Source organism: Varroa jacobsoni, unplaced genomic scaffold (genome assembly GCF_002532875.2).
Source record: "Varroa jacobsoni isolate VJ856 unplaced genomic scaffold, vjacob_1.0 scaffold_1256, whole genome shotgun sequence".
NCBI classification, from domain to species: Eukaryota; Metazoa; Arthropoda; class Arachnida; order Mesostigmata; family Varroidae; genus Varroa; species Varroa jacobsoni.
Genome location: NW_019214158.1, coordinates 66,804 through 94,659, shown reverse-complemented (window position 1 = coordinate 94,659; position 27,856 = coordinate 66,804). Strand labels below are relative to the sequence as shown.

The 27,856-nt window shown below is 43.5% G+C and overlaps 1 protein-coding gene across 2 annotated transcripts; it reads left to right on the top strand.

The window, feature by feature from the left end:
- Positions 1-171: 171 nt before the first annotated feature.
- On the top strand, positions 172-27,856 carry LOC111268088 (uncharacterized). 2 transcript variants are annotated; one of them, XM_022846819.2, is made up of 4 exons: positions 172-706; positions 1,199-1,953; positions 25,983-26,196; positions 26,431-27,856. In XM_022846819.2, the coding sequence occupies exons 2-4, from the start codon at positions 1,293-1,295 to the stop codon at positions 27,119-27,121; spliced, it is 1,566 nt and encodes a 521-aa protein (XP_022702554.1). In that variant the 5' UTR covers positions 172-706; positions 1,199-1,292; the 3' UTR covers positions 27,122-27,856. The 2 variants fall into 2 exon arrangements, with proteins under 2 accessions (XP_022702554.1, XP_022702551.1); XM_022846816.2 differs by having other exon boundaries at positions 26,410-27,856.

Sequence of the window (27,856 nt, the reverse complement as noted above, 5' to 3'; positions counted from 1 at the left end):
AGCCAAGACGCTGCAACAAGCGAGTTTGCCCCCATGCCGCTAGGGGGCGCGAAGGGCGGAGCTAAAAGTCCCGCCCAGTGGCGCCCTCTCCTGGGCCGTCGAAACGGACGACGTCAAAGCGAGCGGTTGAATTGCGGCCAACCAGTGATTTTGGTATAGGACGGACGAGCGGCATCTCTCGGACTTCGACGAAGACGTCAACGAGTCGTAGTCACTGTATTAGTATCACATTGTACGTGCTTTGCCTTGTTATTGCCTATGTTTTTCTGTGAAAATCAATTGTGTCATGATTGCCAGCGACTAGTGTTGAGATGTGTAACATTGGTGGGAATGATATATGATTATACAGTAGCCCCAAGATGGAGCGGCCGATCCCGGGGTGGTACGACATTAAGCCTGATTTCTACTGGTAACAGCATTACTTTGTCGTTACATTTACATTCCTTAAGTTTGCGTAGAATAGAATACAACATTAATGAATACAGCTTTCGAACAGTTTAGCGAGCTCAGTTCATGCAGTATAAGAGTGTAGGTGCAATCAATTTTTGGAGGTAGTGACCAATCGAAGAGGTCACAGTTAGGGCGATGTGCAATTTTAGCTATTGAAATGGAAGCTTAAAAGTGCTTGAAGTACCTTGGTGCGCGCAGAGGAATATAACGTAAAACACAGTCATCGATAGTCAACGTCGAGGCTACTGAAAGCGAGGTGTGTGGCGATACTTCAATATCCACTTTCCAACTGATAGTTCAATATAGATGTGTAAAATTTATGAAAACAGTTGCAGCTAGCAGTCCTACATTTTCTTTGCAGTATAACGAAAGGTGATTAGGTAGAATTTATTACTCTTATACTATATCGAAAGTAAACGATGGCTTGTTTCTGTTGTACTTGGTAAACAAGAAAAAACATCACCCGACTTCTTTTCGCTTTTGTTCAGTTGAGTGGAATCGATATAATGTGGATAGACGTTTCATATTTTTTTGGACCTTACTAAGTAATAAAGGAAAATCTGCTAGTCCAAGTGACTTACCGCACTCTATATGGTTTATGGCTAGCAGACAATCGCAAGAAAAAATATTTCACGAATAGAAAGAACAGCATTAATTTAAAAATGATTCAGCGAAGTGTACCTTCATTTTACGTAAGCACTATTTTAAGGCGATAAGTCCATTTTATCAAGACGTATATTTTTTGTAGCCTTATTTCCAGGAAGAATATTTGCGTGCATCATTGTTTCACGTGACACTTTTCGTGATCTCCAGCGACCAAAGAAAAGCAGCGCAGTTCCAACATGGTGATTCTATCTGGTGGCGGAACGAGCCATTCGCAGACATCGACTGATTTTTCGATGAATTCACGACGATCTCCAGCCTCTCGACCCCAATCGCCGTCTGCTTCGATGGCTACACACGCACCTTTCCTTATCCGCAACCTCATCACCTCACCGCACAACTCCAACTCTCGTGTACCCCCCCTGTCACCAGCAGTACCAGCAGCAATTGATCCGGACGCAGTTGGTCAGAGTCACCGGAGACGTACTTACGGCATAAATAGCCAGCAGTTATTGTTCACTACGCATCCAGCGGCTTTACCCGCCACCGCTTACGCTAATCCAGCGACTGCTCTAGCTAATGCGCTTGTCTCTAATCAAGCCGCTTTGACCTCCCCAGCGAATCCGTTGAGCCCAGGCGGCAATAACGCCCTTAGCGATGCTCATCAGAGGCTATTTGAGCAACAGCGACAAGCAATAGCAGCTGTACAACTTCTATGGAATGCTGCACATTGCGGCCTCAGTGCTCAGCTACAGATGGCCAGTAGAGGTGTCGGAGAAGGCGCCGCTGGTGGCCCATGTCCGGACGGAATCGGAACAATTGGATTAGCCGCGGGCATCGTAGCTTTGAAGTCGTCGACGTCCGACGGACAGCCTCCGGCTAGACCAGAATCCACTGAAGGTAAATTCAACTTCTCCTCTTATCTAACCACTAACTACCTGTATTATGTAAGCTTATTTCATCATCAAGAGTCGGCTTTATCTATGAAAGATAATTAACTGTTATCGACGCAGGCTACCTACTGTCTCAAGCGAAGGTACCTATTGGGCTACTAGAAGCGAATATGACGGACTTTGAAATCCAATATCTTTTGAACTATGTGCCACCAGCAGACGAAATTTGGCTGGCAAATACTCCACTCTTCTAAGGCCCTGTGCGTGAAAACATCACGCTCATATGGTACTATGAGATAGCCGAATATAAAACAATGAATACGGCCCAGTATTTCGGCTTCTTCAAATTGTTGGCACGACAATCGAGAGCGCGCAGTCTGGTTGCCTATTAGTAATGCCAGACCGCATCGCCGTGCCTGGTTTACTTTCTGGATTGAACAAAGGGAACATACAACATTCGCCTTAACCCGCCTATTGTCCCGATCTAAGTCTGTGTAATTACGAGGCTTTCCCTGCCTCAAGAAGAATAACTAGCAAGTATATCCCACAATTGATTTGTTTCCAGAAGCCATAGATAAAGAAATTACATATAGGAACGCGAACATCATAAATGAGAAATGAAAGGGAGCACCTTTAACACAATTTAAGAGGTCGTTATTCCAACCCAAATAGTTCAAAAGTTATTCAGCTTCAGGGTTCGCTACCTTTTGTATACCTTTATATATATATATATATATATATATATATATCTTAAGACTTTATGCTTTGTCTCTAAGACTGTGTTTACATAAAACTAGATATTTTAAGGACATTTTTAACATATACTAGAAGTGCCATTTCATCATTCGCCGTGATTACAGTTTCGGTTCGGGACCTAAGCCACTTACTATATATTTTCAAAATATTTCTTCTTTAATCTGTAAACAATTTGTAATAGTAACCGTGCATCAAGAGATAAATTCACCAAAGTACCATTTAAATACGCTACACGCCAAAACATTTCAGCGGACCCTAATTTTGGGCTGACTGCAGGCCAAAAGTCCCAAGTATGCAAGGACTCAAAATGGCCGAGAACTATCAAAAGATTGGCGCCCATCTGGACGACCCAATTGACAACTGACTTTCCTCTCCAAAACGGCCATTAATTTCTGTACTATAAATCTAGGTGTACGAGAAATAGCTTTTTGAGCCTTTTTGATGATTTTCTGAACCTTTTAAATCTGAGACCCATTGAGTATTTTCCGGTCTGCCTAATGAAAATTCTCCCCAATTTCTTTAGAAAAATCATGAAAATTGACAATAGTGCAGACCGTCAATTTCAGGCGAAAAATTACCCTTTTTCCTATTTTAATGGGGGTTCGTCCAGCGCGAAGAGATAGGACAATAACTCTTTTTCGCTCACGTTGCAAAATTAAGGCATTGTTTTCTATTATAATGAATTTGTTGCTTCATGCTATAAAAAGCAGATTTTCTGCAAGCAACAAGAATGGCGGACAAACACATGCCCATTACGACAAATAGCCTGCCGAAATTTGTCTCTTTTGTTCAAAAATGAATGACTGGGTTGAATTTTCGTGCCGCTGGATGATTGCTTATAGCCCACGTATATTTTGGCCGAAATGGCAGCAAGGCCTTTGCTAGACATGGACAAAATTTCATAACAATTTGATGTACTCCGGAGTTTTCTGGTGAAATTAAGTAAGTTTTTGTATTGTGCGTCTCACGGTTTTGCTTGAAGCACCAACGAGCGTCCATCAAATTGTGTGCCCAAAATAAGATCAACCTCACAGACATTCTGCGGATATTGCAAAAGGCCTAGGGAAACTAGACACTGAGTAAAGTACAACTAAGCAAATAGTTCGAGGGAGTTTGTCGACGACGATCTTTATCCTAAAGAGGCGTATGACCCCCATTATAAACGACCGAGGTTGAAGCAATTCGTGCTTGTTAAGCGCCGAATCAATTGGTTCTTTCCAGGTCACATTGATAGATCGTTTAGGCGTCAGAAATTGTACGGCAGAGTTTTTTCTGATACAGCTAGATGTCCAGCACTGAACAGTGAAGAACTGCGTCAGTAAAACTCTTGTCATCTCTACAAAAGTCAGACTTGCTTGATCGCGTCATTACGGATTACCAGACATAAATGTACGGCCACAACGCGGACGTTAAGACAGAGTTTATCGAGTATCGGTTCACCCATGAACCCCGACGGAGGAAAGAACCGCAATCCAGGTCCAAAGCTGCAGTACGCCTTATAACTTCTACTGGTTATCAATCGGGAACACACGACTCATTCATTTTTAAATCGATTTTATATATAGGGCTGAATTATAGATGTAATATAAAATCATAGATTCAATTGAACGCGGATCGATGACAGCGGTGGAAGGACGTGCTTCTCTCGTTCTCGGAGGTACTGCTCCCCCCTCCCACCCATTATCCGGGTTTTCTCTCCTGGTGTTCTTTTGCACCGATCTAACAACTACACTTGATCGGTTTCTTGGAACCATCCTAGTTTGTCGAGATGAGTGTTTCGTTCAGTAATGCGAGATGTGAGAAACAGGGGTTCAGTGGCAAGACATCACTCTGAGCGGTAGACCCAACAGCGGCTGTGTTTTACGCCTCCGTGAAAATTCAACGTCATCCTTGTAAACATTGCCTCCGATTCCGCTTATTATTATTCAAAATACTACATCACAAAGTAGAACAATATTCTGCCGGGGATGGTAATGAAACTATATTGATTTTTATGCTATGTAATCTCATCGTCTTTGAGCCTAGGCTTGAACCGAAAATCCCCCACTCGATTGTCTGGATGACATTTGGTTTTAAAAGCCATTCCTCTCTATATATTGCATAATAGTAATGATTCCATAAATTCCAATTGAACCTTTATCCATCAACTGTCCTGCATGTAGTCCCGATGCATACCGAATACATACCACGGCCTTCCTGCACTTTACCGAGACTTCCCCGAGGCTCTTTACCGTTTTCCTTCGTTAGTACGTTGTTGAACAACACGAAGTACCAAGTGACAATGTCACTAGCAGGAAGATCATAGTTGAGGGTACTTCCAAAGTGGACTTCGATAAATGGGACTAGTTACACTTTATTGAAGTGCGGCAGCAGTGATGCTAGCAGTTAAGTTGGTGTGAATGGAGCTACGTATGGTGGTTACAGATAAGGCATCCATCGTAGAAGATGCCGAACTATGAAAGAACCTGCGAATATACTGCGTGTTTACACAGCAGCGCGGCCACGTGACTTAATGCGTTACCGTCTGAAAGCGGAAGTGCCTACCTATTTTGCCAGGGAGATCGTTAAAGCCTAAAACAAAAGACCAAAGTGGGGGTAAAAGGGCACTGTTGGGAGGAAAGGGGAGCTCAGTACGGAAAGATCTGTATCTAATATTTGTTTTGTTGAAAGATACATAGCGTTCTATAGGCTCTTTGGTTGTGTTGAGAGAAACTATCTGTATGTATTTCCCTTGAAAACACAGCGTTCAGAAGCATTCACGCTCGAGCTGCACCTCTATCTATATATATAGTGGGTCTCAACTTTCCTTCGGCCGATCACGCTGCAAGGGTTCAGACCTCGACGACACGCAAAGCGTTCACCAGTAAGATTACCGGGCATGTATTTGATAAAGGATGCAATAATATCTTGACCCTTGTACCCACCTGTCAGCCTACAGTCTAACAGCAGAGGACCCTCAATATCTGTTCGCTAGGATTGCTTTATAAACTCTACTATTATGAATGCAGATATAGGCACTGGCACAAATCATAACAGCAAGGTAGACGGATGATCGGGGCTCCAGTGAAAAATTTTACATACTTTCAACGTATGTACAATAACACGCTATAGCCTTGACACATACCTGAGATAATAAAGACTATTAACGACGGCTGATATATATACACACATACGTATATACAATACTATATTTACAATCATGCTGCTTAGAACGATAAATTAACTCAGAAATGTGAGCACATGGAGACAATGGGTGCAACAATAGAACCTGAAGTGTTGCCTCTAGCGTTATCCTATTCACGTAATGTCTGCAGGGATGGCTATGCTGGTGATTCATCTTTGCAGTACTTTTTCGGCAAAAAAACAACAGAACTTTTTACGCAACCTCTATATTATCCCTTCAGATTCGTGAAAACAAATATAAAATATTCTCACCTAGTGGCTTTACGTCTCCACTATATCACACACAAACCTATCTAGATAGGACATAACGTCAGCCCTCATATGATGGCAGTGAAGGAAATTCGTTACGGATTTCTGAAGGTCCGGTCGACTCGTTTCGATTGTACACGCACATGTGAGACAATACGGTCTCAGTAAGAGGGACTATTAGTCAAATCTATTAATCGTCGCTAACCATTTATACTTAACATTACCGTGCCCCTTATATGGTTTTCCGAACTTCCGCAGTTACAGAAAATGTTCAGTTTTTTTTTTCAGTAGCCAAACGTAAAAAATCAAAAACCTTCTCTGATCTAGTCATTACTATCTAAACAAATCAGCCTTGGAGCAACCCGCATTTGTGTCATTCTATGGTTCGTGTTGTCAGTTCGGAGCTTTCTTTGCCCCAGCGTGTGTTATGCCGCGCACGGAAAGAGAGATACCCATCATATTAGTGAGCTCTATCGCTATCAATATTATGTTTGAGCATTTGACTCAGCTGTTCGCTTCCCATAGGGCTATGCCCTTTTACGCTATACTATATTCTAGCAACAACGTTGATACGTAGCCGTTGCGTTACTTTTTTTTTTTTTAGTGTCCTACCTGCCTGGCTATTTACTGACATATTTTGTTTTCTGTGTTTTTGATACGACCACATCTACCTATGCACACTAGGTACATTTGTATGTATGTGTGTGTGTGTGTGTGTGTGTGTGTGAGCGTGCGTGTGCGCAAAATCCTGCACAGAGAGAATAGTCTAAAACAAGAACGAAGAATAAGATTGTTTCGAGCTATTCTAGTAACAAGGGAACAACGACTACGCTACAACAATTGAAGCTTAACAGAATAGGCTTATTATAAATCATGAAAGGAATTAAGTAAAAGACAATGTAATCACCAAGAATCACAATTGCTCTACAACAATCATCATTAACATGATCATCATTATTATCAGCAAAACAATCGGTAGCACGCACTGGTGACGAGCACTACAACTAGGTCTTTTAAATACGAGATGATGTTAATGGCTGCAATAAATTTATACATAGCTTGAAAGACTGTGATGTAGGTAATATATCGATTCGTGCCGCCCTAGTTGACTGCCTGCCAAGCAAAATTGAACGCAGGTAGTCAAATAAAGCGCTTTCCGGCCATTTTGTCTTCTCATCTTTTTCATCAACGAATAGCCGGCCACTTCTATACAGTATGCACCCTCGAGTGTTCGTAGTCTTGTCGGGGGAAGCTTGAATTTTTGGGTTGATTGTAAGGATCTGTGTAGCCTAACTTAGAAGTTGCCTATACAGCAGCAGCAGCAGCAGCAAATAGCAGGCCACGAGGGGCATGCTGTTGCTAACGCAGGCGTTCAGGCCATACAGAGTTGAAGCAAACGTTGAGCCACGCACAATGGCTGCTAATGGGTCCGTGGCACGAAACGCACCTTCAAGAATAAGCTAAGACGGAAAAGCGGGACTGCACAGCAATGGTAATCATTACGACGTACTGTGATGATGATGATGACAATTTTGAAATCTGGCGCCATTTTATTTGCCGCAGCATTTCTAACTGATCTGGATAAACAAGCTGATTGTGCATTTGTCATTCGCTCTGTGTCTGTTTGTGCGTCTGTGTTTACCTTGTCGTGCGTCTGCTCTAGCTGCGATTTATATCTACGGCCAAAAGCTATATGCATTTGCCGATGACAAACGTACGACTACTCGAGCGTATTTCTGCTATATGGATAGCTATTGTCGAATACAGAGACAGCGAACGTTTTCTCACCAAGCTTTCGCGGTTCCGTTCGTTGCTCGCGTCAGTACACAGGCCATAGCATAAAATAAATGCATAATAAGTTTATTTTCTCGTTTCGAAAACAAACGTTAACGAATAATTCTCAGACCGGTGGCGAGCCATTTTTGGGCAGTGGAATAACGCTGGTAACCTGTTCAGCGTAGTGGCCCAGCAGTGCTGTCGTTGTTCCTCCATCTGCTTTTTAGGCGCTCGTTATTTAATGTTAGTGATGGCTGTACGCTGTTGATCGTAGCGGGTTCGCTCGCTCACCCATTGACCATCGACGTGAAAGTCCGACGTCTGCACGGAGAGAAAAAATCGTCCGTTGAATGTAGTTGTCTGGACGATAAGCAATTTTCGAAACAATTTCTTTGCAGAGCGAAAATTTGTTTGACGGTATTATTTTCGGTGTTCTTTCTTCTATCTTTAACAACGCTTAACGCTGTCTTCACTTCTGTTGTATTGCCAGTTGGCATGACTCGAAAAGCCCATAGGCAACAAAAACATTTGCACACAAGTGCGAACAAAGCCAATAGCCAGTCATGGGACAATAGATATACTTATGTAACGCTACTTTGAGAGAGATAAGGCTGGAAGCCACACATGTACGCACGCCCAAGCGCGATGAGTAAGCTGAAAAACACTTGTTAGATGGGACACCCCTGATGTGATGCGAAAGTTGTATAATTTGATTTGGGGGTTGTTCTTCGTGTTCTTCACGAACGACTGTCCGGCAAGTTGGTGAATCCCGTCACCATCTAATCGCTTATTTCGTGCTTACTTGCGTATTAGGCGTCCGCTTTATGCAAAAGCGTTCCGTGTCTGTGGATTTTTAAACGCAGTCGTACCAGGTAATAACGCGTAGCTAGCTTTCAGCTAGCCAAGCAAACTTATTGTTACCAACATGGTGTCTCTTCTAATTGGTCTGTCAATCATCGTTTGACGCCTTGACGTTGGGATGATAGTCCCAGCGTTCTAGTACACAACAGGTCATTCAAGGCGCACACAAAAGGTGCGTGGTCGACATACGATTGGCCTAACCTACCTGATGGTTCTATCGCAAAACCAAGGAAGCGGGAAAAGACAGATCGGCAAATATCGATTGTTATATGTAATCTAAACTGTTTCATTTAGCGTGTTCTTGCAGGCGTACCCTTTTAATATTATGGATCTATTGTGTATACGTGTATCAGTAGCAAGACACTTCTTTTGACCTCTGCTGTTCTTACAATGAAGTGTTCACAGTAGTTCGTAGTAGTTGTGATATATGAAAACTGATGATTTGTCGGCTGAAGAGAACGTGCATAGTACGCCTCTAGTGTGTGACCTCTGTTCGAACGCTTATTCGAAAAATCTTCAGTCTTCGAAAATTGTCAACTTTGCAAATCTGCGCACGTATCGACTCTTTGATCTCGAATTCAAAAAGGGCCGCCTTTCTGAAGCGATTTGGAGTCGGTAGATATGCCGAACCGCACCGCACGGCACAGCGCCAACTTCCTGTCGTCTCCCTAGCGATTTCTCCGATAGTATAATAGTAGCGCATGCATCGACGGCGTGAACTAGAATCATACCCATAGACAACCCTATTTGACATAGAAAGCGAAATAGGTAACCAATAATCGGGAACTAAGTGCTCGTTGAGAAAGGGCCTATTACTGAGCGGGGGGTGTCATAGACCTCTCAGCTTGACGAGACGTAGACACCAAATTTTTGACTGTGCGAAATGATTATGTAAATTGACTGAAAATTGATTACGTAAATTGTTCATAGCTCTAGTACCATAGTTTCAAGTGCTTTTTTGGCTAAGGTAGTTTTGACGGTTGAGACGAACGAAGCAATAATACCTGAAGTCGACTTAATTTCGAGGCTGCTAATATTAAACAAAATAGAATATCCATTGTCATCGCATTTGCCAAGACGTCTCTTTGTATTATGCTATGCCTAATTGTGATTTGGCACACGTCGCGTCCTGCATTAGGAACCTTTCAATCGGTATCGTAGTGGTTTTGGTCGGGCAGTGGATAAGAGAAAAATAGGAAATACCACAGGCTAAACCTTGTGCTGCATAATAAGACAGAACAGGACGAAGAAATGAGTCAGAACCGTGCGACAATACGTAAAAACATGTACCGAATCTCAAATTCAAAAAGGTTTTGATAGAGTGTTCGAATTGAGATGACTCGTCGTGTTGATATGGGGTATTTCGAAACTTACGTTGAATACGCGTGAACAGTAGATGGAGTTTGAACGAAAATTTTCGTCGGCTCCGCTATTAATGATAAAGCGTAAAATAAAATAATGTACGTACAAATGACTAGGAGCACGGGCCGAGCTGTCGTGCGAGAACCGCGCGTAGTACTCTATTTAGCTGTTTAAAAGCTGTCTGTCGAACCTACATCAATGATATAGGCGATGGACATCAAGAAGATTTTTATTTATTTGAGAAGTACCTAATTGTGTGTGTACGAAATGAGTGTAGATCAATTAATGGACGCTGTAGCTATGGGGAACAGGGAAGATGGCACAGTCGTGCGACAATTAATGCGTTTCCAACACGCTCTAGCCACTAGTTCCGGTGCCCGCGAATGAGGTCAGCATTGATTAAATTACATTCTGATTGCGCTTTTTTCATATTTAAATTATCTGTCTATCGAACTTGGCAAACATTATCTACTATACAAAACATGTAACTGATATAAAACAACGTCTACATGCGCCATAAAATAATTGAAACCTAAAGCTGGTATTACATGGCGTTTATTCCTGTTCAACGAGTCGGTAGGCAAAATAGGTTCCCTCTGAGTGTCAACGGGAAATCTAAGTAATGACAAATCAAAATAATCGAACGTCTGAACTCTGCAAAACATTGCACGCGCTGTAGTGACGATCGGCTTAGATCGAATTAGTTGTTCTACTGAACGTTTATCCTGCGACCGCGGGGTAGTGGATACAATGTGGGTGTTGTAGACGATAGCAGAACCATCCATCCGATCCCATCGTGACAAAGGGAGACGCAGAAGAGAGAAGGTAAACAACCTGTGCCTCGCGTTTGTAAATAGTCAACGTTGTAGGGTGTCATCCGACGAAATAGTGCTGGGACTAAGGAGCGCGCCGCAGGCGTAACGCGCAACACGCGGCGGACGGAGAAATCAGTAACGTCGTTGTCAGCATTGTAGCCGTCCAGATGGTTCTTGGATGACGGACGAAAGATGAGCCGTGTGTATACTGTCAACGACACATGAACCTGAATAGCTGCCCTACTGCCGGCACCGAAGGCTGAATCCCATATCAGGACCAAACAGTTAATGTGTATCCGAACAGTGGCCGTACCGATTTTCGGCCACATAAAGTACTTCGACTCTATGGTACTTGTTCGCAACTGCTGTTGGTAATTCAAGAGCTACTGATTACTGCTGTTCCAAGATAAGCGAGGACATTTAGCAGAACAAACGGCGACAAACGAAGCGCGCACCAGGTTCACCTAGATCCGTGCCCACAAAATAGACATATTGTCGCAGTGATGTAGACGCAATTTGAGGGTAGCCACTGATGACCCCACTTCCCATTCGGATGATGATAACGATTATGGAGTTAATGCAGTTGTTCTGCAATGTTACGAACTTCAGCGCACTAAATGGTCCTAGCAAGTCAAAGTTTTATTTTTATGGCTAAATAACCTTCGTTTGTCCCCTACATATTGGGGTCAAAAAATAAGACAAAGAAAGGTTCCTTGCATTAGAGCTTGACAAACTGCCGCCAGCTGAGTAAAGCTTTGTAGTGCCGATTTTACTTTTTCTAGCTTCCCTCAAAAATATTTTTTTTAAAAATCAAACCTAACTAGTGGTGCACCAACGGCCGGTGAACAATTCGAGCTAAAACGCAGAACTGCTTTCCTCCATTCCTTTATGGATTTCTCATTTGATGCATGATCGAAACAATCGTTTTTGGCTCCTTCTTTCGGTGATCAGGATGGCACCATACCCACCATGACTAGAGCCAAATGATCTGCTTTACTACCAGTGTTACGTCATAGCAGCTGGTAACGATGCTCACTAAGAAGAAGAAGGGTCGAACCAGGACTTGAAGCGAAGTGACTTTAGCGGCTCCCGATGATCGTTAGCGGCTACGATCAACCGAGCGAATCAATGTTGAAGAATGGAACAAACCCCGCCACTCCACCGAGAGCGTTCGCTGGCTGCGGCGCTGGCAACGGACGCTTCGGCGATATTAGTTGGAGATACCTTTATCAGTCGCTGGCCCTCGTCCTTTTTCTCCTCACTTCGACCGCAAAGAAAGACCAGAATGGCGCCGAGAAGCACGATGGCTACGGAAAACTGTCAAATGATGGCGCCAGCCAACCATCAGCGATTAGTGGCACCTAGGAAAAGACGCTCGAACATTTGGACAACGACTTCCGGTGAAAATCTCTCTGACGTGTGAACAGAATTAAAATTGAATGGCGGTAACATCAAACGAACGATATACATATATACGGATAAAAACGTATGTCCACTACGTTGCGCATCTCACACGGAGGCAAGAAGGCGGAGAAGCCCCCGTTTCTCTCTGTCATTCGTTCCCCCCTTGATTTTTCCTTTAAACCCTCCGTTCCTTCCCCTCCCACCTTGGTTTTGGTGTTCAGCTACGATGCCTTCAGAGCGCCTGCAGATCCTCTGACAGACTGGAAATGAACCCTAAAATCCTAATGGGATAAATATCACTTATACTTTATTGTGTAATATGATGTTCAAGAACTAATCTATCGCTAATGTATTTGCATAGCCCTAATTGGCACCAATAAATAAAAAAATGAATGAGGCCAATTCAATAAGGACCCCTGCATCTTCTACGTTGGAGGAGACTGTTTGGTTCATATTAATTTTAAATCTTTGATTTCAATCACAAGACAAAACTGTCCAAAAAATCGTTACAAGGGGACAACAATAAAAAGCTACAGGGGGAGTAGGGAGAGGGAAAGGGAATATGAATAACCAGATGCGCTATTAATAAAAAGAACCAGTGACGTGATTGGTTCCATTGTGGATATACCACCACAAACTGTTCATTTCGTCCCGAGCCATCTTCCGTCATCCAGCAGAGTCGCCCCCTGTTTTCAGCGTAGCCAAACAGATCGTAACGAACGGAGTATAATCCACAGTAAATTGCTAGCGTGAATTTTGTTTCGTCCCTCCCACAAATTGCTTCGGACGCCATTGGCCGCTGATGCCTATTGCGTCCGCGAACGGGACGAACAAGCGTAAATAAGATATCGCATGTCTATACATACAGAAAGGGAGAGAGGGAGGGAGAGAGAGGGAGTAGAGAAAAATGTGTGCTACCTGAAATTGTCTTGTCCATAACAAATGAGGCTTGTTTCCATGTTCGCCGGTTGCGCTGCACGAGTTTTCTGAGGCCGCTAGAACTACAATAGCAATACGCCAAGTTCAAAGGTATTCTTTGCCGTTTCGCTGCGTCCCTTTCGAAATCGGCACAAGTGCGCCTATGCGAAGGTGCGCGAGGCTGGCACAAAAAATCGGGACGAACGTCAAACGATGCTGGACTCCTTTCTCATTCCCAGGCTACGAAATACTATAAAGGAGAACTGTTCTATTAGTGATGTAGAGGAAAGAGGATCTATCTACCTACGTATTACGTTTCTGATCGAAGTAGGCTGGGGGTAACTGCGTCCCGATCAGATTCCCACGAACCGTGGTCGTCCTCTTCCCTTAGGGCCGACGGGGCTATTGTTACGTAAACTTAGCGAACCAGCGGAACAGCGAATAGCTGTTATTCACTCGATATCGTCTTCTACAACATCCGAGATCTGGCTGACTCCAAGGGAAACTTGGAGAATCGATAATGGCGTGGCTGTGTTACAATCAAGGGGCAGTGACTGCTGCTGCTGTCATTGGCAGCGCTGGTACTACGCATTCTAGGTTCGAGACCGGATCGAAGCAAACGCAAGGACAATGTGGACGACACATAATGCTCCGGTCTGGACGTGACTACTTGCACATCAGGAACTACTGCACGCTTTACGTTGTCTATTTTTACCGATAAGACACAAGAGCTTTACGCATCATGATGTTATTATTCGTACGTTCACTCAGTGAATATGGGGTGCAAAAGGGGCAACTAATGGACGTAGACACTGATACGAAGCACTATCTACCTTCCTTTTTCCGCGCCCAGAAAAATGGGCCCTTTGATGTTTCTCGTTTTTTGGATCTAAAACTTAAGCTGTTCCAGAAGATTAAGTAATAATTCCGTTGACGTTTGTGCTAACGGTCGAACCGACTATGGTTAATTCGACATTGGCCTAGTCCCTGGATTTCTCTAGGCTGAGATTTAATTAATCTCTGATTTTTGCCGAGATCGACCCGGCAGCTTGGATGGCCAAACCTTTGCCTAAAAAAGCAAAGGGCTGTTGGTTCAAACTATGCCAATCGTGTGAATTGCGCACCAGATGTAAATAAATAAGAGAAACCTATTCCTTGACACCGCCTGCTAGTTGGAGTCTAAATAAATGCTTTAAAATGGAAATGGTTTCTTATTTAAGTGAGGGATATCAATTCGGACACCCGGTTTCAGATCTACGCTACCTCAGTAGATATTTCTAAATTTCCGTAAGTACCTACTGCTAAAGAGAGATTTTTTAAAAGCAGGAAAAAATACAGGTCTCTTTACGAAGCTGTGCCTTTGATTGCATAGCATTTTTAGGACCGTATCATTCAATTACGTTAGGTGTGATAAATATTTCTAAAAGTTTTTGTGGTATTTTGAGAAAAAATTTCGTGCAATCCCTTTTAAAGGATCTCTAGAACACACTGGCAACGTAAAACGTCCCCACGTTTCCATGTTACAGCAGCACAACAAAACCCAAAAAGGTTTTCTAATAGAAGCCCAAAGACACGAACACATTGATTCCGTGTCATCAAACGAGGCTCCGTTCGACCGCTCGAACTACCTGTGTACTGACCACTCTCACTGGTATAGTGAAGTCGACTGCTGAAATTGCTAGCATCATCCATCCCTATGTAATCGTAACAAAAAAGCCGTTCGGCCTATCCCCTACTGTTAGCGTCACAATCTAGACGTAATTCTTTGAAGGGTTTTTCATCTTCGACGCGCTAAGGGAATGACATCATCGTCATCAGTATCAGGGAGGAGTCGTCACTGCAGTAGACAACTGAAACAGATACTTTCAGATAGGGACCATAAACCCGAAGCAAGGATGATGTGTTTGCCAGCGACGTTCTGGTTCCCATAGCCCAGAAGAGAGGTTTGGGAACGACACAGGACTTAAGTCGACGGTCTGCTGTAGAGACGTTCGTCATCCACCGTTTGACGCTATGAGTAGTCGATCCGCTTAGGATCACAACTAGTACGGTTCTGTTGCAGCGGAGGCGGCAGGGGCAGCAGCAGCAGCAGCAGCAACAACAACAACAACAACAACAATTGCAGTCAAGCACCAAAAAAACGGTCTGAGCTGTCAAATTTAACGAAACGAATCATAAAAACGGCAGAGTCCAACAACGCGCTACACTTTAGCAAAGGGATCAGGTTTGGCGTCACGATGGAGCTAAACTAAAAAAAATTTGTGTGAATTTAAGGTAGCGATGGCGACATGAGACGCCGATAGCTTCGGGAAAGGTTTACACGACAGGAAATAATTATACGGTGAAAAAAATACCTATATATTATACCTCAATGGTTATAGAACGGAAGACCGAAGCATAATTGCCATGGGCAATTCCTTTATGCTTCACTAAAATTTAACGAAATCGCTCAAATTATCTATCCGAGTGTTAATCTCTTTATTCTTATGTAAAATCTAACAATTCTGTTCCCAGAATTAGAAGTAAGCATCGTGAATTGTGGCAGTTCGTTAAATCTATGGAGAAAAGATTTTTTTCTATTTGCAAATTTAGATCGCTTTTATGCGTGTTTGCCTTCTGCTTTTAAAGAGTACGTCAATATTGATCCAGCGCCGGGTATTCATCACCGTCGAACACTTCAACTAAGCTAGACAAAGTGAAATAATAGATAATTTGCTCCATTGCGGCACTAATGATGGCCAACCGACGACTATTCAAATACAAATCAGACCAGCCTTAATGTATAGCCTCTAATTAGTTGTTAGAGACATGGACCTTTTGGTAACGATGACACTACAAAGATACTACGTGTTTTAATTACCTATTATTATTATCATCTACAGGCAATGGTCAAATGCTACACCCTTGTATCCTGCAACCTGAAAATTTAACGCATGTAATAAAATCAGTATGAATAGACTAATGATTAAAAGAAAAACAACGAAAAGTGAGATCATTTTTCGAACTGGTTTGGATATGGCGGCCGTCGCGGAAAGCCAAGAGGCTGCTGGAAGTTGTCTCTTACCGCGAATGATACACGTTTTCTAAAAATCACCTGTCACAATTTTGAAATCCAAGAAGTTTTTCAGAGTATTAAAACGGTCAATTCTATTTACTACGACCACACGCAATTACGTTAGCTAGTTTGACGTTCGACGAATATGCCAGCGTTAATAGAGGTGCTCGCTATACGTTGTGGTCAACATAGTGCCAAAACGACGACAAATACGCCACCGTACGGGTGAACCCATATTCCATTTACCTGTTAAATATATGGCGACGATAGTGCTATAGTTCTGCCCTCTGCCCAAAAGGCTAAGTCAATAATTTCATACACAGCGATAATATGTTTACATATATAGAGGTTATTTGGGAGATGCTTTGCTGGCTTCAGCAGTGCAAACAAAGGAAGGGCAACACTTCATTGAATGTCGATGATAATATATTTAGCAGGCCTAGCACTTCAAATCGGCGACCCCGCTGGCATTGCTAGTCGCGTTTAATGATCTACTCGCCCGAATGCTGGGCGGACTCAATTCGACGCACGAGCCCGGTTCTCTCTTTTTTTTCGAAATTGTGTAATGTTGCCTATACGGTTGTCCGCCATCGTAGCAAACCAGCCCTGCCCCTAAATGAAGCATCCTGTCTCAATATATTGTTGAAATCTTTCAACTCGTTGTTAGATGGGAATCGAATCGATAAATGTGAATAGATTTACTGTGCGAAACTACGACGAGACGATCGATTATCGAAGTGGCAAATGTTTGAATAAATAAGCGGGACAAAATCTAATTCGCTCTTGGAACTTGAACAAATTTATCCGGCGCAAGTTCTACGAGCCAATTATCTGTGTTCTGCCCGCTGCTAGTGGCCGTATCACACGCCCGTTTCGTCCCTGCCAATGGTCGCTGTCATTGTGGTGTTCAATCAGTTCAATTGAGTTGAATATGGCCAGCAAACTAAGCCGAGAGGACAGAATACAGAGTAACGCCAAGCCACAGAAATGGCAATAGCAGCTCCAACGACACTATTTATAGTCGGGGGGTAATAATTACTACCACTTGGTGTTATTGACCATTGTTGTAATGGTCGCCCATACGCTAGACGCTACTGCTACGGAAATTCAAGCGATGGCCACAAGCAATATCAATCAATTGTAGAGGAATCACTATTTTTTGAGAAACACGAGATTTGCGTGCAGATGGCAATCTCAACCTGGCTGGTTGGCCTCTCTCGCGGTTGACTTATTCTCTATTCTTATTCTCGAATATATTTCTAATGAATAGCCAACCGAGTGATACCACTGCCACCTGGTAATTCAAATCAAAACACACGAAGTGATGCTACCGCCGAGAGACTGAGCGACGACGACGACGACGACGACGACGATAATACCCAAAACGAATAAATAAGATTTCTGCAAAAATCTTAGCAGCCGAAATAGCGGCGAAATAGAGGCGGCCGGGGCCGGGACAGCAATCAGGCCAACGGCCGGATCCATAACAACTCCTTCTTCTGGACAAGGTCACCAGGAAACAGAGCACTAAACTACGATTCTTTTTGACTACTGTTTGTCACAAGCTACAGCGCAGTATGCTAATGAAATAATTAGGCAACGTTTCTGTTCATTGCAAAAGCGGACTCTATTCATTAGAGAAGTCTATCGCTGCACCTTCAGCTCTTATATATAGATATATCTATTAATGAAAAAGCTAGCTCAGCATGCGAGTAATAAACGGTTCATGTTTCATTAAATGCTCAGTTTGTAGATACGTTGTTTGAGAGAAAAAATTGCACAGTAACGATACCATTGGCCTGAAATGAATGCAGATGTACGGCCTCTGTGCCCTTAACTAGATCGGAAGGTGTGTATGAATGGCTTAACGTAGGCTTCTGAAGTCCTCTATAATTAACAAACAGAATTTTCGTTTCAAATATGAGCAGATTCACACCTGAAAAGTACATTGCCTGAAAATATGGGATTATGTCCGGTCATGTTCGACATCATCGGATCTAGCTTCGGCAATTGCCGTTTCGATGCCCTGCTCTCCATTGGATTCCTGGGTATTTTCTGAAATGATCCGACAAGCGGCTGAGCAGCATACCCATTATTTGCACACATTTATCCCTTTCTAGCTAAATTTGGCTGAAGACTACTTTCTCCCACTAGACCTTTCGTCATTTCGACACTTGTTGAATCCCAGTTCCCTGTTCTAAATAAGGCATGCTTATTGGCTATCTTTCTCCCTATGACGAGCTTTTCCTATTGGAAAAATGTTTAGATTTGTAAACGATATTTAGTATTACTAGAAAGCTACTGTTTCAGTCGAATCAACAATATCCACACACATATGTTGTACCGATGAAGTACTGTGAGGCCTGCGGAGGACAGTTATCAAAAATAGCCTGCAGGACTTTCCTTGGGCCAACTTGCCTCGATTTGTGACCAGGTCGTGGCAGATGCGAAACGACAGCAGCAAGTCGTATCGCGTCTCAGTTCTATAAGGCGATTGTACTTTGCCAAATACGCTTAAATTTAATGCGGTTATGGCGCCAGTAAGATTTTTGAAAAAGAAATTTGTTGTGTATTACTACTAGATCATATGTGAGCCCCGCTGATGCGCGATCTTACGCACACTTACACAGAAAATAAAACGAAAGAGAGCTAACATCTATTGTAACAGAAGAACGAACTTAATGAAATGATGATTTGTGAACTTGATGAAAAGATGAATTGTCAAGTTACCGAAAAACAGATTTCAGCTTCTCTCCGGCTTCGAATCGTCTCCAGCATTCGTAAGCGTTCTCTGCGGACCACTGATATTGCGGCTTTCGTACACTTTTGTGTACGAAATGTTGCATTTTAGCTGGTTGTCCACGTTCTCTATTTTTACCGAAGGTTTTCGAATAGAGAAATATACTTTTGGTGGAACGTTTCAGTTGTGGAAATCTCAATGCTGCAAGGAAGACGAACGTGACGGAGCAAAACGCTAGACGCTTCGTAACGGCCAGTTTCTATACAGCAAAATGGAATAAGGTGGGGTGGTTTCGGCCTCTTCTGGTCAGTAGTGATGACAACAACAGTTTGGCACTACTCTGCAAGGGACTTCCGCTTCTTCGCTGACCATCAAATGCTTTCGCTATTTCCGTTTTGCCCTCTAGATCATTCCGGTTTCAATATAATAGTCGCAGAACCGGCTTTGCCCTCTTCAAGCCGACTCGTCTCGAGCACGAACGTGAAAGCCCCTTTGGCCTCGGGTCGACCAAACCAGGCGGACAGAGTGGACACACTCGCCGCTGATTATAGGTTATGTTGTTGTTCCCTTTATCTCGACTGAGGATAGCAAGAGGAAACCTCACTTTGGGAATAACGAGCGACTGAAGATGCGAACGCAAGCTTGCCTGTTCCTTTTCAGCTTCACAACAGAATAGGCAGAATTACAGGATAGTGTTGCGATCCTCGAAGCTACCCAATGACATGATGCAATATGACGGGGACAGGGAAGAAGAAGGACAATCTTTAGTGGATCAATTTGCAGCAATCTTCTTCTCTTTAGGCTGGTAAGTTATGTGCTCCCGCAGTGGTTTGTAGATCTGTTAACGGTTCCGCATCCCTGGTCCGTAGTTGGTCGTATCATAGTCACGCAGGGTTTGTCGATGACCTGGGTTGCGGGATACGAAATACATGAGAGCCACAACTACCGGAAGTATTAGGCTGTTATGTTCCCTTCTGCCAAAGCGGAGCAGCGAGCTTACCCCACTCATTGAACGTACCCACTTGGTACAGCTCCCCCTATCTTTCTCTCCTTTTCTCTGAGACTATCTTTAGTGTTATTACGAGACGAACTGCTAACGTCAGTCGAAATTACCAAGGTAATATAGCTAAATCGAGCATCAAACAAATCAGTCTTCCTGAGCTCGGCCGTCGACACATTCTGCCAAAATAGATCTTTTCCAGGCCTACGAAAGGCGATGTGGCTCATGCACTTTAAGCTTAGCCTGCTCATTGGTCCTCGCTGTCCCGCGGAAGGCTCTAGGCAGTGTCGTCCGTGCTTTGAAACCCCTGATTCCTGCCTTATCTGCCATTCTATCCGTCCCTTACACTGTGTTCGGCCACTTGGGGGTCAACTAAGCTGCCGGCCGGCCAGCCAACAACAAGAAGAAGGCGGCTGGATAGGAAAGACCACTGGGGGACCGGAAATGGCCATCTATAAGTTACTTCCTGTTGGCCATATTTAGGCCTTTCCCTTTTTTTGGCTGGCGTTTGGCACAGCTGCTACTTCCTTGGCTTTTCAAGCCGAGCCTATTCCAGGGAGAATCCGAACTCAACGAAGAAATGAGTGCGTTGTGAAAGCAAGGAACTCCGAGTGGGAGGTTTACGTTCTAAAGTCATCCTTTGTGAATCAATTGACTTCAAATGGAGTTATTCTAATCATGTTACCCTATATCCTGGCTGAAAAAGTTTGACAATCGAATGTGCAAACAAAAGAGTAACTTGTATATTCCTTGTAAATTCGAATGTGTGTGGTTCATTATCTGTACTCAGCAATGCGGCTTTACTGTTCCCGTACCTACGATCCTTGTTCAGTTACCGAAATCGTAGGATGTAACAAGCGGACTACTATAAACCAGCCATTTTTATGAAACAACACAAAAACAAAGATACATCAGGAGACTCTGATGTTCAATCATAGTCGTGATACAGATCGACCGATGCGGTTTTGGTCTCTAGAGCCTCATTTCGCTCAATCTGATGTTATGCTGATCTGTTTTTCTTTATATACTATAAACACCCACCGATTCATTGTATTTTTTGTTTTACGCTGGAGATATAACTGGCAACTGACGTAATTGGCAACAAGATCACACAGAGGGAGATGTTTTCAATTATCCGTAAAAAAGAACGAGAAAAACGCAAAGGTCAGCCTCGTTCTCTCTTAGGGCCTATGGTGAATGGCGGTGCTCGGTATTCCGCTACCGTTTACATTCGCAGAGCGGAGTGGCTTAGACGAGAAGAACCTCTTAGAAAGGCATTAAGCGATCAGAGCCAATGGTTGGACCCTTTTACTGGCTTGAAGAGGGCTCGCAGATCCCCATTCGCCCAAGTTCCGCTCCGACGTCGTCGCTGTTTCTACCGCTATTGCCAGAGAAGCAAGTGTCGCGCTGTTACAGTTTGACTAAACTGCAATTTACCTGTCTATTCGTCTGTTACCCCAACGGCAGCGGCGGCGTAGCAGCAAATCTGTCTCTCTACAGTCCGGCCGACTGGCAGACTAAGCTATATCTCGCACTATCACCATGCCGACGTCCTCCATCGGTCGTCTTTTCTTTCGTTTTTCCACGGAGAGCACCGGATCCCACAGCCGCCGCTGATTGCGACTGTCACGTCGTGAAGCGACAAACATCAGGGAGAGAATGGTGATTTTGGCGCTAGTTCTGCTTCTATTAATGTTCACGGCGCCGACAATAACGACGACTACGATGATGGTGATGCTGTTAGAGGGAGGCGTAACAGACTGGGAGAATGAAACAGTTATGTGAGGTTGTCATGTAAAGGAGCCGTAACAGGAACAACAATAACAGTTGAGGTGACGTCGGCTTCTTCAGGGCCGCCAGAGCTACCGCCGCCGCCGCAGTGGCTTCGACTTTTTCTCGCATCTTCTCGTTGTCGCTGCCACTACGGCAAATATCTTCTACGTATTTTTCTTTGTTTCCCTGTGACTATGGGCTTTGCCCTGTCGTCGGTGTTTTTTCTATGGTTTCTGCTCTCGTTTATTCTCGCGAGGCTTCTTCCCAAAGACGAGTCAAGTACAAGCGCGAATGAATTGCAGGAATGCCAGCGCTGACAGCGCTAGCAATAATTGTTGTTGCAGTTGCTGTTGCGATCGTGCTGAATAGCACAGGACCAGGTGGACCGAAGACGGACTCTTGTAAAGAAAAAGGCGATCAATGTAAATCGCTATAAACAACAAACGATACAAACTGTATCCGTTTTCCAATCATGACTATTTATTAGCGGCTTGCTGCTACTGCTGCTGCCCCCGCTGGCCTCGCACGTTACCAAGAGGCGCTGTTGCCCCCACGTCCGCTGCTGGTCTTACCGTTATTGACAGATTTACTGCCTTTATCCGTAAATTCATGTCATATGAGGCATAACATAAAACTGATCTTCCTCTGCTACGTGCTGCTGTTTTCGTTAAGGCTCAAAGGAATCCTATTAACCGCTTCGAACGAGCTAGCTATAAAAAGGTGCGAATTAGAACTATCTTGTGTATACAAATCGTCAAAATTCTGTTCTTTTTAGAGGCTTAACAGTTTCACCACTGTCACTTATCTATGTATTTTTAAATCTGCTGCAAAATGCTTTTGTTACATTAGTGTCCACAGGTATTAGAAGACACTGTCGTTGACGACGCAGTCTAACGATATTAGAATGTATAAGGTCTTGGTTACGCTCCCCTAGTTTCGAACGCGAAGTTCATACCTTGAAAAATTGGTACTGCGTTTGTTTTTGAGTGCGGTGTATCAAAATATGAGTTAGCTCGAGTACACGTTCCAATAGAACTTCTATCTAAGTAAAATACTATGAGAGACCTAAGTTTAATATAAGTTTGCTGGGTCCGGTTAGGTTGTCACCGTTGTTAAACCATGTCTGAAGTAATGGTCAAACGGTGCCATCCTGGGGTCGATTCTGTCTTCAGTAGAGTCAGACGAGAAGGGTGACTTGTCTGTCTATCTGTCTACGTCAATTTTCCCCTTGAAGCTCGTATCGCTTACGCAGGAGTTCATTTATATTAAAGATCAATAGCAAGCTAATCAATCAATCAAAACAGTCAAAAAATAGGTTTTTCTTTTTTACATGAGAAAAAGCATCTAAGTTGTCAAGTTTTTTTTGTTCTCAGTCTAAGAAGAACGCAAATGTTTACCCAGAATCGATGTGGCGAACGCGTTCATTCCCAGCGACATACGAGTAAATTGTTAACACACAGTTCGCTCCTTCGTTCGGCTATTGATAATGGATAATGGACCGAGGTTCGGTGCCGTTAACAACTATATTTTGATGATGATACAATGATTAGAAGTAATTCACAGTTGGGTCTCAACGACTCGCCGACGCGGCGAACGTTTGCCCGCTTCAGTCGCTAGATCCACAACAAAAAATCTTTCAGAACGGTAATGGACGGATTGAGCAAATGGTAAGAGAATTTTTAATACTGGTAATAACGTTTACGGCAAACACAGCTAAATGTTTACTTTTAATGTTTCGATATCATGCGTGTCCTTCATCGTTTAAGGCTTCGCGGCCGCTCCGGCGGCCGCTACAGTTTTTTTTGTTGCTGATGCCCATGCCACTTGACGAACTTATTATTACTATTCTTTACACATACGCGCTGATTTATCTATCGTGGCCTCGATGTTTCTGTGTTCGACGGTCCTTTTTTAGTTACGCTGTTGACTGTAGATATTATTGGCAGGCCAAAAGCACTGGCTATTCACTTCGTGCTATTTTCTCCTCTGTCTTTTCCGACAAACTTCAAATCATTGGCTGACTAGCGACCGGTCACGCGATGAGAAACAGCGTTCCGGCAACGTAGACCCAGATGCGCAGACTGTGCCGTTTGATTCGCCTTCGCCCTGCCTCATGCATACATACGCAGATCTATGTACACACAGACACAAAGATGGATATGAGTGACAGTCTTCGAGTTAGTTGGAGACGACGCATGACAAGGCGACCCTTTTCGGTTCTACAATGACAAGAGACCCTTTTACAATGGTTATTTCTCATAGCTAGAGACTGTGTCGTTCTGTGGCGCAGTAGCTAGTAAACGAACGCTATTTTTTCAAGACTAACCGATAATGGCAGTCGTTGTTGAATACAATTTTTTTTACCTTTGAGCTAAAATTAAAGCGTAGCTCAACCAGCTGTTTGTCTCTAACATTAATGTAAATAGTAGACTTTTAATTCATTTATTAAAACCAGGCCGCGAAGTTTGCATCCTGATCGAGATTAATTCAAAACGATATATAGAGACCTTTTGCATTCTATTCGTACCTTTGCCATTTCCATTTACAATTGCCATTTGCTCTCCCACGCACAATTTTAGCGTGCAGATAGATCTTCTTGCGATATCTTCTCGCAGGCTCTGCGCGGAGTCAGGATGATTGCTCTCAGTGAAGTTCGTGAAAGTGTCGTCAATGCGCGGGAAAGGCGAGTTTCTTTCTAAGTGCTCATCCAAATCAGATGGGAGAAAAGTCAGAAGTCTGCAGCCCTCGAATATGGATCCACGGAGCGCCGTTTGTGAGCGGCTATCGCCGCAGCAATTTCGACAAATTTCTTGCTCCTTCGCTTCCTCTCTGTCCGTCTGGCTCACAGATGACACGCCAACGTCTCATAGTGTCTTATCCATACTGGCCAGCCAGCCAGCCAGCCAGCCACCGTTTGCATGGTCTAATGCGTGTGCCGTTTTGCTGTTCACTGCCTGATGATCTGCCGCCGTCGCCGCTGCGGCCACAGCTGCGGCCACCGCCAGCGGAGTGGCGAAAAACACAAATCACCCTCGCAATCAACGGCGCGATAGTGACGGGCTTCCGCGAGCCAAGCAGTCTGGTCATGACGTAACGATTGATAACGAAGTACTGCCGATATATGAGAAATGCTCGCTTTCAATCTTCTATACATATATACAATTACAAAACTAATAATTCGGACCGCGGTAGCAGACCCCTGCTAGTAGCGATAATGGTCGTTGTGGCTCGAGTAGGCGTCTTTTGTGCCATTTGGTACTGTTGTTCTCGACGCCGGCATAACTGTCGTCGCTGTGTCAAAATAATGATGGCGTGAGTAGCTGAAAAACGGTATCAATCCATGATGGCAGAAGCTTGAGTAGGAAAGCGCTCGAACAGACCAAGAGGCGTTCATGTTCACAGCAAACGTTGACCAACTAAAACTCTGCCCAGATAGCCTTGCTTAGCTTTTCGAAGTCTTCGACACGGGCACGCATTCGGACGTTTTGTCTGATAGTCCATGTTAGCTGTCTGAGATGTTAAAAAGCAAAAACAAGTTGCATCAGTATAAAAATAGCTCGAAGTAGAACGGGCTTCAGACTAGTTTGAGGCATTTGGAGAAGCGATACATCAACAATGTCATGACTCTGCTGTATCGTTGTTCCAACAATATTAGACATACATGCTACATATGATATCGATTGTAGCGTTGTCGATGAGATCCTTTGGTCGAAGCAAAAAAATCAATCGCTGCTATGATTCGTGCATTTACCAGGTCTCTAAATTCAGCTCCCGGTCAGAATATTGTTACTTTTACAGTAGAGTATTTCGCATTGAACTGAATTTCTGAGAAATACTCTTTATTCTAAGCCAATCGACGCGCGGTTAGATTGCCGAAGCTTGTTCCACCCAGAAGAAGAAGAAGAAAGACACCAATTGTTTCGGACTTTGCACCAATGTCACCAAAAGGAACATGAAAAAAGATCCCTTACCCTATAGCGAAGTCAGATTTTTCATTATACATTCAGTAATTACCAGATGACTTTCTTTCTGTATAGCATAGTTAGTTGTAAATGTTCGACGAGCTTGGATGTGGGGCGTTAGCACTTACATGATACTATGTTCTGCGGACCTCAACATTCACTATCTGTCTTCTGTTATCCAGATGAACACGACACAAGCAGCAGCGATTTCGAATGCAACCTAAAAGGATCAAAAAAGCCACGCAAAGCAAGAACAGCCTTTACGGATCATCAGTTAAAAACCCTTGAGAAGAGCTTTGAAAAGCAGAAGTATCTGAGTGTACAAGACCGAATGGAGTTGGCAAATCGACTGAACTTAACGGATACTCAAGTGAAAACTTGGTACCAAAACAGGAGGTAGGTACTGCTGTTCAAGGTTTTTCTACTAAAATTAAAAACAAGAAAGACGATTTTTGTTGACGTTAATTAATGCAGACGAAAGCACATCGCCATACAAACAAACTATTAAATCCGACATCTTCTGATTTATTTTCTGCCAAGAGGCCATGTGTGGAAAATTAAAGACAGTTTTTGAATTATCTACTGCCAAACCTTGTGTGTCCTGTTAAGTGAACACATGTTTTATTTCAGAACTAAGTGGAAGCGTCAAGCGATGTTTGGCCTTGATTTCCTGCCAATTGCCGCTCGTCAGATGCTGCTCACTGGGCAGGCGCCGCCCCCTAGCGGACCTACGCCTCCCGGAACACTCTTTCCTCAACCAGGAACACCCCAGCTATCAGCTCACTTGCCGAATGTGCCTGGCGTCCCGCTAGGCGCACTGCAGTCGCTCCATACATCGCCCGCCGCTCTGCACCATCAGCTGGAACAATTGTACCAGGGCGGACACGCCGGGGATAATAAACAGATTCAAACTATCCTACAGGACGCGGCTCAGAGAGCGCTTCTATTAGCCCAGATGGCGTCGTCGATACCCCCATCCGTGCCTACGGCTGCAGTGTTGTCTACTGGAACAACTTCTGTGGCAGCAAACATTTCCGAGCGTGGCGCAGACGATGTCAGCGACGAAGACTACAACAATGAAGGAGATGATGATCACGATGACGATGATTTACGCTGTAACCAAACGGATCACGAAGACGGTGCACAAGTGATGCAGATGCATCATGAAGAAAAAAAGCGTCAGCGATTGGACGCAATGAAGACAGAACGATTTTTATCAGAGAAAAATAATAGTCACACACAGGGGGATGATATCAGTGGCACAACAGATGAGATTGATGTTGAGTCGAGTGAGGGTTATGAGAGGGGGCAGAAGAACTAATTTCAGAAAGCACAACAGAAGCGGTATAAATGCATAGTAGGTTGAACGGTGAAGGCAGACTCAGGGATGATAACTGTGTCTATGTGGTTGGCGGAGCAAAAATGAGATTAAAGTGAGTGCGGTCAATTAAGCGGGGCTGATTTTGTTCGAATGCCGGAAAACAAATAGATAAAGACCGACTCTGTTTAAAAAATATATAAAATAAAAAATTTACTTTTTTGCTGTCCTAGGCTTCCACGACGGGTGTAGTAATGCACTAACGGGCATGTTATTAAAACGTGTACTCTAAGGTACACGAAAATTGTCTTTGACAGAAGATCAAGGCTCAAAATATGTTTTATGCAATTAATTCAACTGAGAACTAGATGTAAAGGAGAAACACGGTCTGTTCGTTATCATGCTATGTTGGGTAATTTATTTATCGTACCATCACATCACTACTACTTAGAGTGGACTATTTTAATAATATTGTTAATTATTAAATGAACGAACGAACGAAGCTAGATTACGAAGCGAACTATGAGGAATCGTGTGTGAGCTTCGAAATCTGTATATATTTTGTAGATAAACAATTTGCAGAAAATAATGTTCAGGCTGCTAAGTTGTATATTGCAACTCTTATATAAATAGGTAAACATATATAATTAAACAAATCAATCAATGGCCTGACAATCTGTATTCTTAAGGACACTCTTCCTTTGGGAAGAACGATAATAAAACCAAGTGCATATATAA

Excerpts from the sequence above, each read along its gene's own strand:
- LOC111268088 (XM_022846816.2), top strand. The coding sequence starts at position 1,293 with ATGGTGATTCTATCTGGTGGCGGAACGAGCCATTCGCAGACATCGACT. Across the intron at positions 1,954-25,982 it reads TAGACCAGAATCCACTGAAG|ATGAACACGACACAAGCAGC; the intron begins GTAAATTCAACT and ends TCTGTTATCCAG. Across the intron at positions 26,197-26,409 it reads ACTTGGTACCAAAACAGGAG|TGAACACATGTTTTATTTCA; the intron begins GTAGGTACTGCT and ends TGTCCTGTTAAG.